This window comes from Phycodurus eques, chromosome 6 (genome assembly GCF_024500275.1).
Source record: "Phycodurus eques isolate BA_2022a chromosome 6, UOR_Pequ_1.1, whole genome shotgun sequence".
Lineage (NCBI taxonomy): Eukaryota > Metazoa > Chordata > Actinopteri > Syngnathiformes > Syngnathidae > Phycodurus > Phycodurus eques.
In genome coordinates, this window is record NC_084530.1 from 17,621,279 (window position 1) to 17,639,543 (window position 18,265).

Consider the following 18,265-nt stretch of genomic DNA (forward strand, 5'->3'; position numbering starts at 1 on the left):
TCATTAAAGGGTCCGCCGGATTGGGGGGGGGCTCACGTTCTCATGGTGGTGGTGGCTTGGACAGCAGGCGTGGGCGGGGGGGAGTGGGGGGTGCACCCGTGGCACACGCCTGTTGACCGAGCCACAAAGCAAAAGTGTGTGACATCCCCAAAACACCCCCCCTCCCCTCACACGCACACATACCCTGCTGCTACCATTGTCCTCCCAAGACACAAGACCAATCGTATTAGACTCCCTCGGAACTCCACACCTCCGCCCCAACACACACACACACACACACACAATCAGTTTTTACCAATCAGCTGATCCCGCATGGCTTTCCCATGCTCCCTCCCAACTTGATTAGGATAAGTAAGGCAACGCCAGAGTGTGTGAGATAATGCTACAAGTGGATATATATATACATACATAGGAAATCACGTATAATAATAATTCAAAACATGTAAAATAAGGGGCAATCAAGTAAGATAAAAATCAAGTAAAGTAATTCAAAACATTGGGTAAAATAATTTCAAGAATCGAGTAAAAATAATTTAAAAATCAAGTAAATAATATAAAAACCAAGTAAAATAAGGGGCAATCAAGTAGGATAAAAATCAAATGAGGTAATTTAAATATTAAGTAAAATAATCTTTTAGAAATCTGGTAAAGTAAGGGGAGTACCTCTCCAAAATAATGATGAAACAAAAGTAAAATAGAGTAAAATAACCATAATAATAATAATTTAAAAAACATAATTAAAAAAAAAGAATTTCACTCAGGATGAACATTTTCTCTCTGGCTTACAACACTCTCTTCAGGACAAGACATCTATTGTTTTACACACTGGAAGTCATTTCGGATGGATTTTGTTTGTTTGTGTGTGTGTGTGTGTGTGTGATGGGACCTGTAACAACCTCAAGGCAGCATCCGGCCCGCGCAAAGTGGAAATCCATCACGGTGCAGGGAGGAGCAGGTGGGCGGAGCTGGGGTGGTGCTCGCGGTCGTGGGACGAGGGGCGGGGGCGGCTGGCTGGCTGGCTGGCTGGCTGGCTGGCTGGCTGGGACGGGCGGGGGCAGGACGGCGGCTGGCGGGGTCAGGCCTGCGTGTCCTGGGAAAGTTGCGCTCTCCATTTAAATGCGCACATGTTGCGGCCTTCTGGAGGCTGCGTCAATGCACACGCTGGCAGATGGCCGCGCGCGGGGCCATAACTATGGAGGCCCACCGCCACCGCCACGTCCCCCAGGGAAAATGAGGGAAGCGTCTCTCAGCTGATCCCATCAAAAACAGACATGAGGGCAAGAGGAAAGAAGGAGTGCGCGTGTGTTTTTTTGTTGTAGAAGGAATGCAAATGTGTGTGAGAGTGTGTTTCTGTTTGTGTGCGTGGGACAGTGAGCGAGTATATAGCCTACGATGTGACACGATTAAAAGTTTCAACACAATTTTTCCCCATATAGTAAATATTAGAAAGACATAATAATCTGTCAAACTGTGGCCATCATAAAATCTTTAACATGTCAACGAAAAGAGCTTTGAGGTATATTTTGCCATATGATTGGAAAAAAGGCAACAATAAACAATAAAACACAACACAAAGGTGTTTATGCGAACCAATTTGAATAGCACGTAAAATGTGTGTGTATACGTATGTAATTACAACTGAGCATACACACAATATATATATATATAGATATGTACTGTCCGGTATATAAACTCCCACAGCACGAGGGACGTCTGCAGTTGAGTTGAGATGTTCGATTGACACGTATTGGCCGCCAGAGGGCGCCACATCATCGCTCAACTGCCATTGACCCATTGACTATATCATTAGCGATCTATACCAAAATATAAAGTTATCCACTGTGCAGATATCAATATACTGTTAGTAACTGTAGATATTCGTTATATACTGTAGTTTAAGATATAAATCAACTGAATAGATATCGAGTTAGTTAATCTATATAACTGTATATAACTAAATAGTTGATGTCAATTTACAAACTTAGTTGACATCAGTTCTTTAGCAATCAACTACAGTATATAGATACAGTATCAGCTATATATCAGCTACACTATATACAGTATATGGACTATAGTATATAGATATCTCTGTAGTTGATATGTATATAACTGATATCAGCGATAAAGATATCAGTTACAGTGGGTACGGAAAGTATTCAGATTCCCTTAAAATTTTCACTCTTTGTGAAATTGCAGCCATTTGCTAAAATCATTGAAGTTAATTTTTTCCCACATGAATGTACACACACCACCCCATATTCACAGAAAAAAATTCCCGGAATTGTTGAAATTCTTGCGGATTTATTAAAAAGGAAAAACTGAAATATCACACAGCCATAAGTATTCAGGCCCTTTGCTCAGTATTTAGTAGAAGCGTCATTTTGAGCTAATATAGCCATGAGTCTTTTGGGGAATGATGCAACAAGGTTTTCACACCTGAATTTGGGGATCCTCTGCCATTCCTTCTTGCAGATCCTCTCCAGTTCTGTCAGGTTGGATGTGGAACGTTGGTGGCAGCCATTTTCAGGTCTCTCCAGAGATGCTCAATTGGGTTTAAGTCAGGGCTCTGCCTGGGCCATTCAAAAACAGTCACGGAGTTGTTCTGAAGCCACTCCTTCGGTATTTTAGTTGTGTGCTTAGGGTCATTGTCTTTTTTGAAGGTGAACCTTTGGACAGATTGCACTATTCAAGGTGGCAGCATCATATCATGCTTGCTGATTTGTGGATGTTTGAAGAACACAATTGACTGGTAAAAGTCTGCTGATACAATTGCTGAATGAAGACCTGAATTTTCCCCCAAAAACTGGTGGTGGGGTATGTCACAGAGTGAGACTTTATGAAGATTTTTTTTTGAGGGAGCAGGGGGGGGGGGGGGGGGGTGACTGTGTGGTGTGGAAAGTATTAAGTATATCTTCTTCTTTTCCTTTCGGCTTGTCCCGTTAGGGGTCGCCACAGCGCGTCATCCTTTTCCATGTAAGCCTATCTCCTGCATCCTCCTCTCGAACACCAACTGCCATCATGTCTTCCCTCACGACATCCATCAACTTTCTCTTTGGTCTTCCTCGAGCTCTCTTGCCTGGCAGCTCCATCCTCATCATCCTTCTTCCAATATACTCACTATTTCTCCTCTGGACGTGTCCAAACCATTGAAGTCTGCGCTCTCTAACTTTGTCTCCAAAACATCGAACCTTGGCTGTCCCTCTGATGAGCTCATTTCTAATTTTATCCAACCTGGTCACTCCAAGAGCGAACCTCAACATCTTCATTTCCGCCACCTCCAGCTCTGCTTCCTGTTGTCTCTTCAGTGCCACTGTCTCTAATCCGTACATCATGGCTGGCCTCACTACTGTTTTATAAACTTTGCCCTTCATCCTAGCAGAGACTCTTCTGTCACATAACACACCTGACACCTTCCTCCACCCGTTCCAACCTGCTTTGACCCGTTTCTTCACTTCCTGACCACACTCACCATTGCTCTGGACGGTTGACCCCAAGTATTTAAAGTCCTCCACCCTTGCTATCGCTTCTCCCTGTAGCCTCATTCTTCCCCCACCAGCCCTCTCATTCATGCACATATATTCTGTTTTACTTCGGCTAATCTTCATTCCTCTTCTTTCCAGTGCATGCCTCCATCTCTCTAACTGTTCCTCCAGCTGCTCCCTGCTTTCACTGCAGATCACAATGTCATCTGCAAACATCATGGTCCACGGGGATTCCAGTCTAACCTCATCTGTCAGCCTATCCATCACCACTGCAAAAAGGAAGGGGCTCAGGGCTGATCCCTGATGCAGTCCCACGTCCACCTTAAATTCTTCTGTCACACCTACAGCACACCTCACCGCTGTTCTGCTGCCCTCGTACATGTCCTGTATTATTCTAACATACTTCTCTGCCACTCCAGACTTCCGCATGCAGTACCACAGTTCTTCTCTGGGTACTCTGTCATAGGCTTTCTCTAGATCTACAAAGACACAATGTAGCTCCTTCTGACCTTCTCTGTACTTTTCCATCAACATCCTCAAGGCAAATAATGCATCTGTGGTACTCTTTCTAGGCATGAAACCATACTGTTGCTCGCAAATACTCACTTCTGTCCTGAGTCTATCCTCCACTACTCTTTCCCATAACTTCATTGTGTGGCTCATCAACTTTATTCCTCTATAGTTGCCACAGCTCTGCACATCACCTTTGTTCTTAAAAATGGGCACCAGTACACTTTTCCTCCATTCCTCAGGCATCTTCTCACGCACTAGAATTCTATTGAACAAGCTGGTCAAAAACTTCACAGCCACCTCTCCTAGATGCTTCCATACCTCCACAGGAATGTCATCAGGACCAACTGCCTTTCCATTTTTCATCCTCTTTAATGCCTTTCTAACTTCCCCCTTACTAATCATTGCCACTTCCTGGTCCACCACACTTACCTCTTCTACTCTCCCTTCTCTATCATTTTCCTCATTCATCAACTCCTCGAAGTATTCTTTCCATCTAGCAAGCACACTGCTGGCACCAGTCAACATATTTCCATCTCTATCCTTAATCACCCTAACCTGCTGCACATCCTTCCCATCTCTGTCCCTCTGTCTGGCCAGCCTGTATAGATCCTTTTCTCCTTCTTTAGTGTCCAACCTGCCATACATGTCATCATATGCCTCTTGTTTTGCCTTTGCCACCTCTACCTTTGCCCTGTGTCGCATCTCAATGTATTCCTTTCGCCTCTCCTCGGTCCTCTCAGTGTCCCACTTCTTCTTAGCTAACCTCTTTCCTTGTATGATTTCCTGTACTGTGAGGTTCCACCACCAAGTCTCCTTCTCTCCTTTCCTGCCAGAAGATACACCAAGTACTCTCCTGCCTGCTTCTCTGATCACCTTGGCTGCAGTGGTCCAGTCTTCTGGAAGCTCCTGCCGTCCACCGAGAGCCTGTATCACCTCTTCCCGAAAAGCTGCACAACACTCGTCCTGTCTCAGCTTCCACCACATGGTTCTCTTCTCTGCCTTTGTCTTCCTAATTTTCCTCCCCACCACCAGAGTCATCTTACACACCACCATCCTATGCTGTCTAGCCACACTCTCCCCTACCACTACCTTACAGTTGGTAACCTCTTTCAGATTACATCGTCTGCACAAGATGTAATCCACCTGTGTGCTTCTACCTCCGCTCTTATAGGTCACCCTATGTTCGTGCCTCTTCTGGAAAAAAGTGTTCACTACAGCCATTTGCATCCTTGTTGCAAAGTCTACCACCATCTGTCCCTCCAAGTTCCTTTCCTGGATGCCGTATTTACCCATCACTTCTTCATCACCCCTATTACCTTCACCAACATGTCCATTACAATCTGCACCAATTACGACTCTCTCTCTGACTGGGATGCTAAGAACTACATCATCTAGCTCCTTCCAGAATTTCTCTTTCACCTCTAGGTCACATCCTACCTGTGGGGCATAGCCACTAATCACATTACACATAACACCCTCAATTACAAATTTCAGCCTCATCACTCGATCTGATACTCTTTTCACCTCCAAGACATTCTTAGCCAACTCTTCTTTTAAAATAACCCCGACTCCATTTCTCTTCCCATCGACACCATGGTAAAATAATTTAAACCCTGCCCCTAAACTTCTAGCCTTACTGCCTTTCCACCTGGTCTCCTGGACACACAATATATCAACCTTTCTCCTCATCATCATGTCAACCAACTCCCGAGATTTTCCTGTCATAGTCCCAACATTCAAAGTCCCCACATTCAGTTCTAGGCTCTGTGTTTTCCTCTTCTCTTTCTGCCGAAGAACCCGCTTTCCACCTCCTCTTCTTCTTTGACTTCGACCCACAGTAGCTGAATTTCCAACGGCGCCCCGCAGGTTGACGGCGCCGGTGGCGGACGTTGTTAACCCGGGCCACGACCGATCCGGTATGGAATTCTTTGGATGAACGCTCATATTTGTTTGGCAAGGTTTTAAGCCGGATGCCCTTCCTGACGCAACCCTCTGCATTTATCCGGGCTTGGGACCGGCCTACAGTTTGCACTGACTTGTGCCACCCATAGGGCTGCATTGGAAAGTATTAAGTATATAACTATCATTTTTTTTAATACATGAACAAAGTATTGTTTAATTTGAGAAGAGATAAGGACCTTGGACACCTATGGCCACTGAAAATACAGAAACGTGGATATTTATAGTTGTACTTTATATAGATCTACTGTGTAAGTGAGAATTCTGTGGTTATGGTATCGAAGCATGTTTGTGTTTCACTTTGGGATGCTAATCTGAGCGCGTGCATGCCCGCATAAGCTCCTTAGCACGCGTGCACGTGCAGCAGATTGCCAATCAGGTGAAAACTGAACACACACACACTTTGGCACCACAACTGTGGAGAGCACGAGGATGCTCGCATTCTGACACTCATCACTCTTCTTCTTCTTTTCTTTTTCTCCTCATTCTCCAACGATGCTTCCCGGGGACGTGAGCAGCCTGAAGCCTCGTCGTGTGTCGCTGCCGGTGCCCCCGCCGAGCCCTCCGCCGAGCCGCCGCCACTTCTCGTTGCTCTTGGGCATGAGGCGGCGGCGTTCGGGCCCCGCACCGGAGCGGCGCGTCAACTGCGTCCTGGTGGGAGACGGTGCGGTGGGCAAGAGCAGCCTGGTTATCAGCTACACCACCAATGGGTACCCCGCCAGATACGTGCCCACCGCCTTCGACAACTTCACAGGTGAGCCTGTTTTCAGACCTATTCAAACTCCAAAACAAATTATATATAGATATACTCTTAAGATCATGAGGTGACAAATATGCTTACCTTACGCAAATATATTTATTTTTGCAACATTTCACCTTCAAACCCAACAAGAAACAAGATGGGCACCTACTGTAAAACTGGTCAAACTGTTAGTTTACTATACTGTGTACTGTACCTTGTACTGTACTGTACTGTACTGTACACACACACACATATATATATGTACAGTATACACAATTAATGCCAAAAATTGATTCATGATCAACCACCATCCCTCATGAAACAATAACACTGTCAAATATTCAAATATATAATATTCAAATATTAGAATTTAAGGCTAAAATGATTAACGAGTATCATAAAACTACCGCACAAATAAAGATCAAAAGGGTAAAATGATTTGTGATTTGTGACTGTCATCAAATTACAAAGAATGCACATCTGTAAGATGTAAAGATCAAAGGGAATGAAGGGTAAGGTCATGAAAGTCTGAAACTTCCACAGCTGAAAAATAAAATCCACACCAAATGTTTTCAAGAGGGAGAATGGTCTCAATAAAAGCACAAGAAATGCACCCATGTTCAATCAAATTCTCAGCAATTATTACAGTGGTGCCTTGGGATACGAGTTTAATTTGTTCCAGGACCGCTCTCGTAACTCAAAACTCAAATCATCTTTCCCTATTGGAATAAGCGGAAATGCCTTTAATCCGTTCCAGCCTCCCCAAAAACCCAGCGCAAATGTGTGTAATGTCTTTAATAAGGTAGCACTTCATAATACTATACTTTATAAAAATTTCATAATCACATAATTAAATTGAATGTAACGAATTAGACAGTTTGCATGATTTATTCATTGAAATTCCTTCTGGCGTGTGCGACTGGGCATTTTGGGGGTCAGTATAATACCGTCATGTAGACACAAACAAAAATGACTTTCACAACTACAGTAAGTTAATAACTGACACAAAACTACAAAGCAAGTATTTGGGTGGTGTCATAAATTTCTCTAAATCAATCATCTTTTAATTAAGCGGAATCATGCACTGCTCTCACGTTATTTTAGTTAAAGTTCCATGAGCTAACCTAGTGTATGCTAGTCTTGTCTGAGCCTGACTAGCGTTTCCGCTGTCTCCTCAGCCGTGGTGGTGGTGGACGGGACGCCGGTCAGACTGCAGCTGTGCGACATGGCAGGACAGGTATCCGTGTATACGTGTGTGCGCTTCCTCACCTCACCATTGCCTTTGTAATATGAATTCTCCCGTCCTCCATTTTCTGCCGGCACGATAGAAATGGGGAATTGGTGATGGATCCATCAATGTAAGTCACAGTGATCACTCGTGATCGTAGCAGTGAGTAACTAGTGAGTCGCTTTTAGCGCCCCAACTTCTGTTTTGGAAGTATTTGAAAATTCAGTTTCTATCCAGTTTCACTTATGTATACTAATGTGAAATTTGGTAAACGTGTATCATGAGTAGACCCACAAAAAAGTCTCAAGAAGCCATACCTGAAAAGACACAAGAAGTCAGCCATTTTGTTTTGAAGTGGCCATTTTAGGTGAATTTTGGCCTTTTTTTAAAACCAGCCCCCAGAGCCAGCTTCACTTAGCAATATAAAATTAAGTTGACATAGCTATGATGAGTAGACCCACAAAAAAAGTCTAAAAAAGCCATCCATCCATCCATTCTCAACACCCCGTATCCTGTTCATGGTCACAGGGCGCTGGAGGCTATCCCAGTTGACTTTGGGCGAAAGACGGACTCCACCCTGAATTGGTCGCCAGTCAGTCGCAGGGCACATATAGATACGGACAATGATTCGCACTCACATTCACACCGTCACTGAGTGGGAACTGACCCCACGCGGCCTGCACCAAAGTCAGGCGAGTGTACCACTACACGAGGAACCGTTCCCAAAATATCACAGGAAGTCTGCCATTTTGGTTCGAAGTCGCCATTTTTGTTAAGTTTTGGCCACTTTCAGGGTTACTTTTAAAAAAAAATTATGTTCCTGGAGAGAAAAACAAAACTGATCCAAAAACAACAGGTGGTACATTTTTACTTTGGAAATCCAATCATCAACGCCACTGGCCTCTGCATACTTGCACTGAGACTTCCGTCAGGCACCCCTCCTAACTTTCAGCTGCTAAGATCCTAGACATTGTTGATGATTGTCATTTTTTTCCCCACTGTGAACGAATTGATCCTGATCCAGTGTGGTTCTTCTCAGGATGAGCTGGAGCGTCTCCGGCCGCTCTGCTACCGAAACGCAGACGTCTTCCTGCTGTGCTACAGCGTGGTCCGACCCACTTCCTTCCGCAACTTGACCCAGTGCTGGGTGCCCGAGATCCGCCGGCACTGTCCTGGTGCGCCGCTCGTCCTGGTGGGCACCCAGCTGGACTTGCGCGAGGACGTCCAGGTGCTGATCCGTTTAGCTCAGAACCAGGAGTGCCCGGTGGGCTCGGAGGAGGGCCGGCAATTGGCGCAGCAGCTCGGTGCCGCTGGCTTCGCTGAGTGCTCCGCGTTGACGCAGAAGAACCTCAAGGAGGCCTTCGATTCGGCAATCTTGGCGAGCATCCAACATATGCAAGATGGAAGCGAAGGCGACGTTAACGGTGGTGACATCAACGGTGGTGGTGTATGGCCACAGAGACGAACACTAAAGACGAAGACTCCCGACAAGATCAAGAAGCTCTCGGAGGCCTGGTGGCGGAAGATCCGATGCCTGGTGGGGGAACAGAACTGTGATCAGCTGACTGCATGATCAGGTCATAGACAACTTTACAACATTGACTGAAGAAAAGGCCCTAAATGTCGAGATTGTGTCCCTATTGTGGTTAGCGTCACCCCTTTGAGATGCCCAAGAAGGTAAAACAAATACGTGACACGAAGATGGAGCTCGTAAATTCTTAGCGTGCATGTCGGAATGTGCAAATGACATATACTCTTTCAAAAAGATGTCCCAAGAATATCTTTCTCTCTCTGAGACTTTGGAGAAAGGAGTTAAGAACACAATGCAACGAAACATGAGCCCTGAATCTCAAAACAATGTCGATGACAGATCAGCGCTACAGAAAGAGGAAACAAAGCTAAGATCTTGGATCTTAGATTAGTGCCCTGAGCAAGCGGAACGAGTTTTCACAAATTAGTTTTCATAAATCGAAAAACTCGTGAATTGCGGCACTTGTAAGTCAGAGTGCAAGTTGGTAAAAGATCTATGTGGAGAATGGCAGCATAAAACTACAGTAAATGTGTACTGTAAGCAATAAAACCTTAATTCCTTGAGGGTAAAGCGCATATTTTCCTATAGTTGTCAGATGTGCTAAAAACCTGAGGGCGACGTGTTGAAGAGTTTCAGCTCACCAGTGAGCAAGCGGCTGAACATCATCTGGGGATGAGCTGAAGATTCTCTGCGTCTAATTGGAGCAGACGGGCCCACCTGGGCGGGATTACGCCGCCATATGGTGCGTGATCGCTTCTCCGTCCCGGCTTTGTCCCCCGCTCGCTTATGTGGGAACGCGAAAGCGACACTGTTGGTGTGTCAGCGTGTCACCAGCGTAGCGTGCGGTCCACTTTGGAGCCACAGATCTCGTTAGTCAAAGATGGCGGGAACAGTTGGCACCTATGAGACTTTAAGCTACCATAAGACCTTGAAATACAAGTGACACGGAGTACAGAATGGCTTACACTGGAGCTCCATTTTGGCTTTGGTACCTAAACTGGATCTCTATATTGATTTTGGGCCTGAGACTAGATCCTCTTTACAGGACTGTGGTACTTGGACTAGATCTCCAATCTGACTTCGGTACTGCACTGCTGTTTTCTTTTGCAACTTACAGTACATATTGGGTCTCTTCGGATTCTTGTTTTCGCTTAAGGACTTTCCTTGGCGGCACGGTGGACGACTGGTTAGAGCGTCTGCCTCACAGTACTGAGGACAAGGGTTCAATCCCCGGCCCCGCCTGTGTGGAGTTTGCATGTTCTCCCCGTGCGTGCGTGGATTTTCTCCGGGCACTCCGGTTTCCTCCCACATCCCCAAAACATGCGTGGTAGGTTAATTGAAGACTCTAAATTGCCCGCAGGTGTGAATGTGAGTGCGAATGGTTGTTTGTTTATATGTGCCCTGCGATTGGCTGGCAACCAGTTCAGGGTGTACTTTCGGCCAAAGTTGGCTGGGTTAAACTCCAGCTCAACTGCAATGTTGGGAATATTACTTTATTACTTTCTCCAAGTCCATCCATCCATTTTCTGAGCCGCTTTTCCTCACTAGGGTCACAGGCGTGCTGGAGCCAATCCCAGCTGTCATCGGGCAGGAGGCGGGGTACAGCCTGAACTGGTTGCCAGCCAATCGCAGGGCACACAGAAACAAACAACCATTTGCACTCACATTCACACCTACGGGCAATTTAGAGTCTCCAATTAATGCATGTTTTTGGGATGTGGGCGGAAACCGGAGTGCCCGGAGAAAACCCACGCAGGCACGGGGAGAACATGCAAACTCCACACAGGCGGGGCCCGGGATTGAACCCTGGTCCTCAGAACTGTGAGGCTGACGCTCTAACCAGTCGTCCACCGTGCCGCCACTTTCTCCAAGTAATATCACTAATTACATTTGATTACTTTTCTTAATTCTGAATAAATGCATTGACACGACCTATGGATGTTTCTTAAAAAAAAATGGAACCATATATCATTATTTTGGAATGACCACATATTAGTTATTTTGGAATTAACAGATATTTGTTCTTTATACAAATAACAAACTTATAACTAAAATTGTTGAACTGTAAACTGAGAGGGAACTTTTCTTTTTTTTTTAGTCCCAAAGGTAAATATTCATAGAAAAGCAATGATGTCACAGAGTATCATAGCAATTTCGAGACGTCCAATCAGATTGTTGTGATGTCAGTGAAATAAATAGAATGTACTCCCTGTATCAATGCTTTAAAATAAGTGCAGCCATTGTTGGGAAGTTTTATTTGACAAAATCAAGATGTCCTTCACAGCGTGTCCTCCTGTTGATGTTTGTGTGTCAACACTGCCGCGAAGATGTTCTCATAGTCCCCATGGTGGCGCTGCTGAGGAGACATGAAAATATCAGGATCTAGAGCAGGTTTGTCTACTTGTGAGTGTCTGGGCATTAGTTGTGGCCTACAGCAGCTCCTTGCGGGTGTTCTCATTTTGTATTTGTGTTTTTGACTGTCGCGTTCAATAAACGGCTGAAAGTGCATTGCAAATTTGACTCTCCTTGCCTTCATGCAAGGACATTACAGTACCTTTATTGCTCCATATATATATATTTTTTTCTCATCGCTCTGAAGCTCGCTTTTAACACACATTTTGGCTCGGGACGCAAAGCAAAAATTTGACCAAGTGACAGCTCATAACTCCAAAAACTTGAAAGTTGGGCCACTCATGTTACCATTGTATACTCTAAAAAGCCATAAAATAGTTCACTTTAAAAAAAAATCTGTAAAACTGCATAGTGGGGGTGCGAGCAATGAACCGCAACGCAAAGGTGCCTTGAGTTTCGAGTTTCATTTGTTCTGTAACCATGCTCAAAACACTATATAACAGCTATTGAAATGAATGGATATGCCATCAATCCGTTCCAGCCTCCCCCAAAAAGCCAACAAAATGTCTGTAATGTTTTTAATAAGGAAAATATCACTGCAATAATACTGAATAAAACATGACGTAATAATATACTTCAATAGTATGTACAAGAGAAGATGGCTTTCATACCTGCTGCCAGTGACTCACTAAGCTACAGTAATATTAGTTGTTTTTCACAGAGGATAAAGAAAATATCAGTTGCTTAAAATGTTGCAAATCCTCGACTATCGATGCTATTTGTTAACCCGTCTATGGCATTTTGCGTTGTGTTTTAACATTAAGCTAGATGAAAGTTTTCGGAAGGTTATGTGGTTGTTCTAAACACACAATGTGTAATTCTTTTTGCTTTATGTTTAGTTTAACAGTAAATTTCAACTGGGAGTGGCAGTTCACAGATAGAAGCCAATTCCTTTGATAAATTGTCCACTATCTGCCAAACTTCTGCTTGCTGTTGTGAAGTGGATTGAGTTGAGTTCTTTCACTGTCCATACAGCGCTTGTATCTTAAACCTTTGCTCACAACGGTTCGTGTCTGGAATAACACGGCGTAAATCAAGTCCCTCGTATCTCAAGGCACCACTGTATAGCCGGGGAACAGTGTATGTCCCCTGTGATTGGCCGGCGACCAGTCAGGGTGTACCCCACCTTTCGGCCAAAGTTGGCCGGGTTAGACTCCAGCTCAACTGCAATGTTGGGAATATTACTTTGGAAATATAGTTTGGTTACAATTTACCGTGTTGAAAATTATCTGAATTACTTTCTCCAAGTAATATCACTAATTACATGTGATTACTTTTCTTAATTTTGAATAAATACATTGACACGATCTATGGATGTTTCTTCAAAAAAGTGGAACCATATATCATTATTTTGGAATTACCACATATGAGTTATTTTGGAATTAACAGATATTTGTTCTTTACACAGATAACAAACGTATAACTAAAATTGTTGAACTGTAAATACATAATAAAAAAGTATTTGTTGGATTATATGTTCCCGCGACCCTAGTGAGGATAAACGTCTCGGAGAATGGATGGATTATATGTGTACAGCATGTGGAAAACATGATACCCTGTTGACCTCATGTGTTTTGACAATATCACCTCATATGACAAAACCCAAATAAATTGAAGTTCCATAAAAAAGTCCAACATGATAAAGATAAAACTGTTCAAAAGTCAATGTTCTGTTATGTTCAAAAGTGTAACTATGAGTCTAACCTTTCAAAGACCTTTCTCAGGCAAACTATACGATTGCACTACAAGGTGGCGTTTTGAGGTCATTTGAAAAACTGTGTCATGTTTGAGACGACAGCAGAACGGCACTGACCCGAGAGAGCCAATCACAAGCGTCAGATTTGGAAGGTGAAACAAAAATCGGAGCTTTTGCCTCTACTTTTCAAATCTAACTAAAATTGTAATCATGGAAATGAACTGTAATTTAATTCCGCATTTTCTACCAGTAATGTAATGGATTACAATTCCACCCATTTTGCAATTGAATTACATCACCTTGCACTCCTCAACATAGCTCGCTTGCAACCATAATTAGGATAAACGCTATAGAAAATGGATGGACGGACACAGCAAAAAGTCGACAACGAGTTTGATTAAAGCGAGACAGTGCTGGATTCAAGTTTTGAAAAAGACAATGAAAAAAATGTCACCTCTTCGGGTTGCCGCTGCTCGTTTGGTTGCGTTCTGGAGGAGGGAGACGTCATCTTCCTGCACACAATCGTTGCGGTCACATCAACATGAGAATGAGTGAGGCGCGTTTTGAGAAGCAAAGGTCAAGGGTGTGCTCGTACCTCATGCAGAGAGCCAGAAGGACCACCAGGATCAGGAGCACAAGCGTCGCAGTCAGCCTGATGATGTTGTTTCTTACTGTTGCTACAAATTGCAAAGGTTGGAGTAAAGTCACATACACTACTTCCAAAAAGGGATATTGGGCTTTGGAGTGAAATTTCAGGAAGAACCGAAAATGCACAGTAACCTAAACAAGTGAACCTAATTTGATCTGTAAATTTTTGAATGTCCAACTGTTGACTGTTTCACTACTTTCGGCACAACTTGCTGTTCTCTCACAAGTAGCCGTGTTGCTGCTTACCATCCATGTACACGGTGATCCGGCGGAGCCCTCGGCTGTTTCTGGCCACACAGACATAATTGGCGACGTCCTCCGGCCGAATGCTGAAGTTCTGACCCGACGCCACAGGCCAGTGTGTGTTGTCCTTGTACCAAGTGTAGTTAGCAGCTGGGTTAGCATCGCTGCGACAGGTCAGAGTCAACCAGCGGCCCCCCGTCACCTTAGTGGACAGAACCACAGATGTCCGCAAAAGCCTCGGAGCGTCTGAACAAAGACAAGTGATACTTACTTATAGATTACAATGAGATAGTTGGCATACAATCAACTGTGAAGAAAAATAACATGGAAACAAAAATGAGATAAACATGTACATATCTCATAATTATGCAAGACCTCCATACTGACTTTGGGACTCACCTTGGACGTCCGTATTGGCTTTGGTACTTAGAATAGATATCCATTTTGAATTTGGTACTTAGTCTGGACTTTTGGCACTTACATTAGATACAGTGGACCTCCATTTTGACTTGGGGATCTTGAGTGGACCTCCATATTGGCCTTGGTAGGTTAATTGACAACTCTAAATTGCCCGTAGGTGTGAATGTGAGTGTGAATGGTTGTTTGTTTGTATCTGCCCTGTGATTGGCTGGCAACCAGTTCAGGGTGTACCCCGCCTCCTGCCTGATGATAGCTGGGATAGGCTCCAGCGCTCCCGTGACCCTTGTGAGGATAAGCGGTTCAGATAATCGATGGATGGATGGATGGATGTTTCAGCATGGGAGATATTTACCCAGATAAAACCAAGGCGGCATAAAAATTGGCTAATATTACATACATACTTTACTGTTATTGATCAAATTATATGAATATGACCCATATACCTCCATATTGACTTTGGTATTTAAACTGGACCTTCATTTTGGCTTTGGCCGACCTCTGTATTAACTTTGGTAGCTACGCAAGACGTCCATATTGACTTTGATACCAAAACAAGACCTCCAACTTTGGTGCCTAAACTGGACCCCCAGATTGAATTTGGTACTTACACTGGACGTCTACAAACACTGATAAAGAATTGACGTGTCCATATTTATTCTGGGCCTTGCAGTAGAAGCTTCCAGCATCTTCTGCGTGGATGGAGATGAAACGGTAATGTATTTCTGTTCCCTGGAGCAGAATTTGGTTGCCCTTGTACCAGGTGTAGCTAGCGGCTGGGTTAGCATCACTGCTGCAGTTCAGATTCACTGACTGGCCCTCCTCTACGACGTTTGATGGACTCACCCACAAAGAGGAGAACCTTGGAGCAACTGAAGAACACAAATATTGGCCCCATCAGTGAGGTGCTTACAGAATTAGATTCCTAATTCTAAATTTAGACAGTTGTACCTTGATTTACAATCTTAATTTGTTCTGTGACCATGATGGTAACTCAAATCAATCAAATCTACGTTCCCCATTAAAATTAATATAAATATCATTAATCCATTCTCGCCCCACAAAAAACAAAAATATTTTCTGTAATGTTTTCAGCATGGTTTCCTTCATTTCATGAACAGAGACTTAGGCATTATTTGAATGCCCTTGGCTGATGTTAATGCCTTAATCAACTCCTTCAGCTTCAGTATAGTACATACTGTATGTTAGATGTACTACACCAGTACTGCTTCACCAAGTCGACTTTGCGCACACCTCACTCTGTCATGGGTGTGTGTTCCGGTTGTTGTCTTCCCCCTGTCTCATACACACCTGCTCCTGAGAGCATCTTCACCACCTGTGCCGTAATTACCCCTTGCATTTAACCTCGTCTCTCATTCTTTCTAGTCGCCAGTTCGTTGTATCTTGTTGTCGCGTTCCAGCAGTCCTTGTTTCCACGTCACAGACTCACAGTAAGACTAGACCCTGTTCCGATTATCGACCTCACCTTTTTTCCTCACGTTTTTGGATACTGTTGCCTTTTTTGGATTGCCTGTCTGTGTTACGACCTCTGCTCATTGATTAAACCTCTCTTTTTGAAACTGTCCATTTGTTTTGGAGTCGTGCATTTTTGGGTCTTGTCCTCTGTTCCGTTCATGACACACTCATGATTTTTTATGATTTCAGGCTTTAATACAATGGAAATCATTAACTTCTTCTCATCACTCGCTTTCTTCTGACCCATGGTTAGAAAAAAGACATTTGGCAAAATAAATGCACAAAAAAAAGAAAAGGAAAATACGAGAAGAAAACACAACAGACATACTGCGTGGTAACCATTTGAACTAATGTTGGATATTGTGAAGTTTGCTGCTGCTATGTAGTGGCAATTTAGAGGCAGCATGTCTGATGGTCTCGTCATACAAATTTTTTGCTCGCAGTTCAACTGCAAAGAATTGACCGAGTGATGACTCATAACTTAAAAAAAACTCCACGGTACTCACATTTCACATCAATCACGACTGGTTCAGATGTTTTCTTCCCCAACTCGTTCTCCACAGTACAGAAATACTCTGCTGAGTCTGAATGCTTGATTGAGCTGAAGACCAGCTTTGATCCATTTTTCATGAGTTTATGATGTGAAGGTCTGATCTTCTTGTACCAGCGGTGTTCAGCTGATGTGGTGTCGGTACTGCAATTCAGAGTCAGTGGATTACCTTCTAGGATGTCACGAAAATCACTCAGCAATACTGAGGGAGCTCTCAGAGCATCTGGAGGGGGTAAGAACATGGAGAAGAAGGTAAGTACATGGAGGAGGTAAGTACCTGGAGGTAAAGGTAAATACATGGAGGAGGAGGTAAGAACATGGAGAAGAATGTTAGTCACCAGAGAGTACTGCTCCACCAAGGCCCAACAATCCCATACATACAGTATATAGTAACACTGTTCAACTCCAGTCCTGCAGGTGGCAGTAATGATATTCATTAAAGTTCCATCTGGCGGGTCACTGCCCCTGATACAAGGGGACTTTAACTTCCAAAACTTCCTCTTGTTTCCCTGCTGTGCCCTACTCTGTAATTTATTTTAATGGCCTTTGGGGCACAGATGAGTCTACAAATTCTGTCTAGCAATAATTGACCATGAGAGTCATGCACCTTTTCTGCTATGTGACCGACTTAAGTGATTTAAATGTGTTATTTCCTTTTCATATAAAAAAAACAAAACAAAAAAAACCACACTCACACAGGCGAGGAGAAACACTGAGGGCATGTCCTTCCACACCACAGGTGACGTAGTCTCCAGGATTTAAAGTGATTTCTTTGGTTGTCTGAGAAGGTGCACAGGGATCCACGTGGTGTCCATTCTGCGACCAGCAGAAAGACAAAAGAGCTGCCGGGATGCAGCTCGTGTGACACGACAACTGAGCAACCGTGCGAGAATCTTCTTTTATGCCGTCTACATGCACCTGCAGAGCTGGAAGCGAGAGGAGCAAACAGGTGGGTCAAGGAAATGCATGTTCTATAGGGTTTAAGTCTGGAGATTGATTTGGTTAGTCAAAACCTTCCACTTGTTGCCTTAAAGTACAAAGGAAGAATGCTTTGAAAGTTTGGTGATGTCATTGGCATACAGGCTTGTTGCAGTTATTGCAACTAAATATAAAGATCTCCATTTTAACTTTGGCACCTAGAAAGGACATCCATTTTGACTGTGGGACTTATGGCGGACCTCCATTTTGGTATTGAGACTTATATTGGACATCTACTTTGAGTTTGGTAAGTAAAATTGACTTCGTTCCAGTAAATATTCTCATTCATTTCGGTCATTTTTCTCAGGGGATTCAATCGATCGCAACTGGACTGTTCTGATGGTTTTGCCTCTCATCCGAGGTCATCCGGTTTGGGGTGTGCCTCCAACT

General features: G+C 43.8%; 1 protein-coding gene across 1 annotated transcript; it reads left to right on the forward strand.

The window, feature by feature from the left end:
* Positions 1-6,368: 6,368 nt before the first annotated feature.
* si:ch211-133l11.10 (rho-related GTP-binding protein RhoU) lies at positions 6,369-10,700 on the forward strand. The gene is made up of 4 exons (XM_061680332.1): positions 6,369-6,708; positions 7,875-7,933; positions 8,025-8,054; positions 8,964-10,700. Exons 1-4 carry the CDS (start codon positions 6,450-6,452, stop codon positions 9,495-9,497), a joined length of 882 nt encoding a protein of 293 aa, XP_061536316.1. The 5' UTR covers positions 6,369-6,449; the 3' UTR covers positions 9,498-10,700.
* The last annotated feature ends 7,565 nt before the right edge of the window (positions 10,701-18,265 follow it).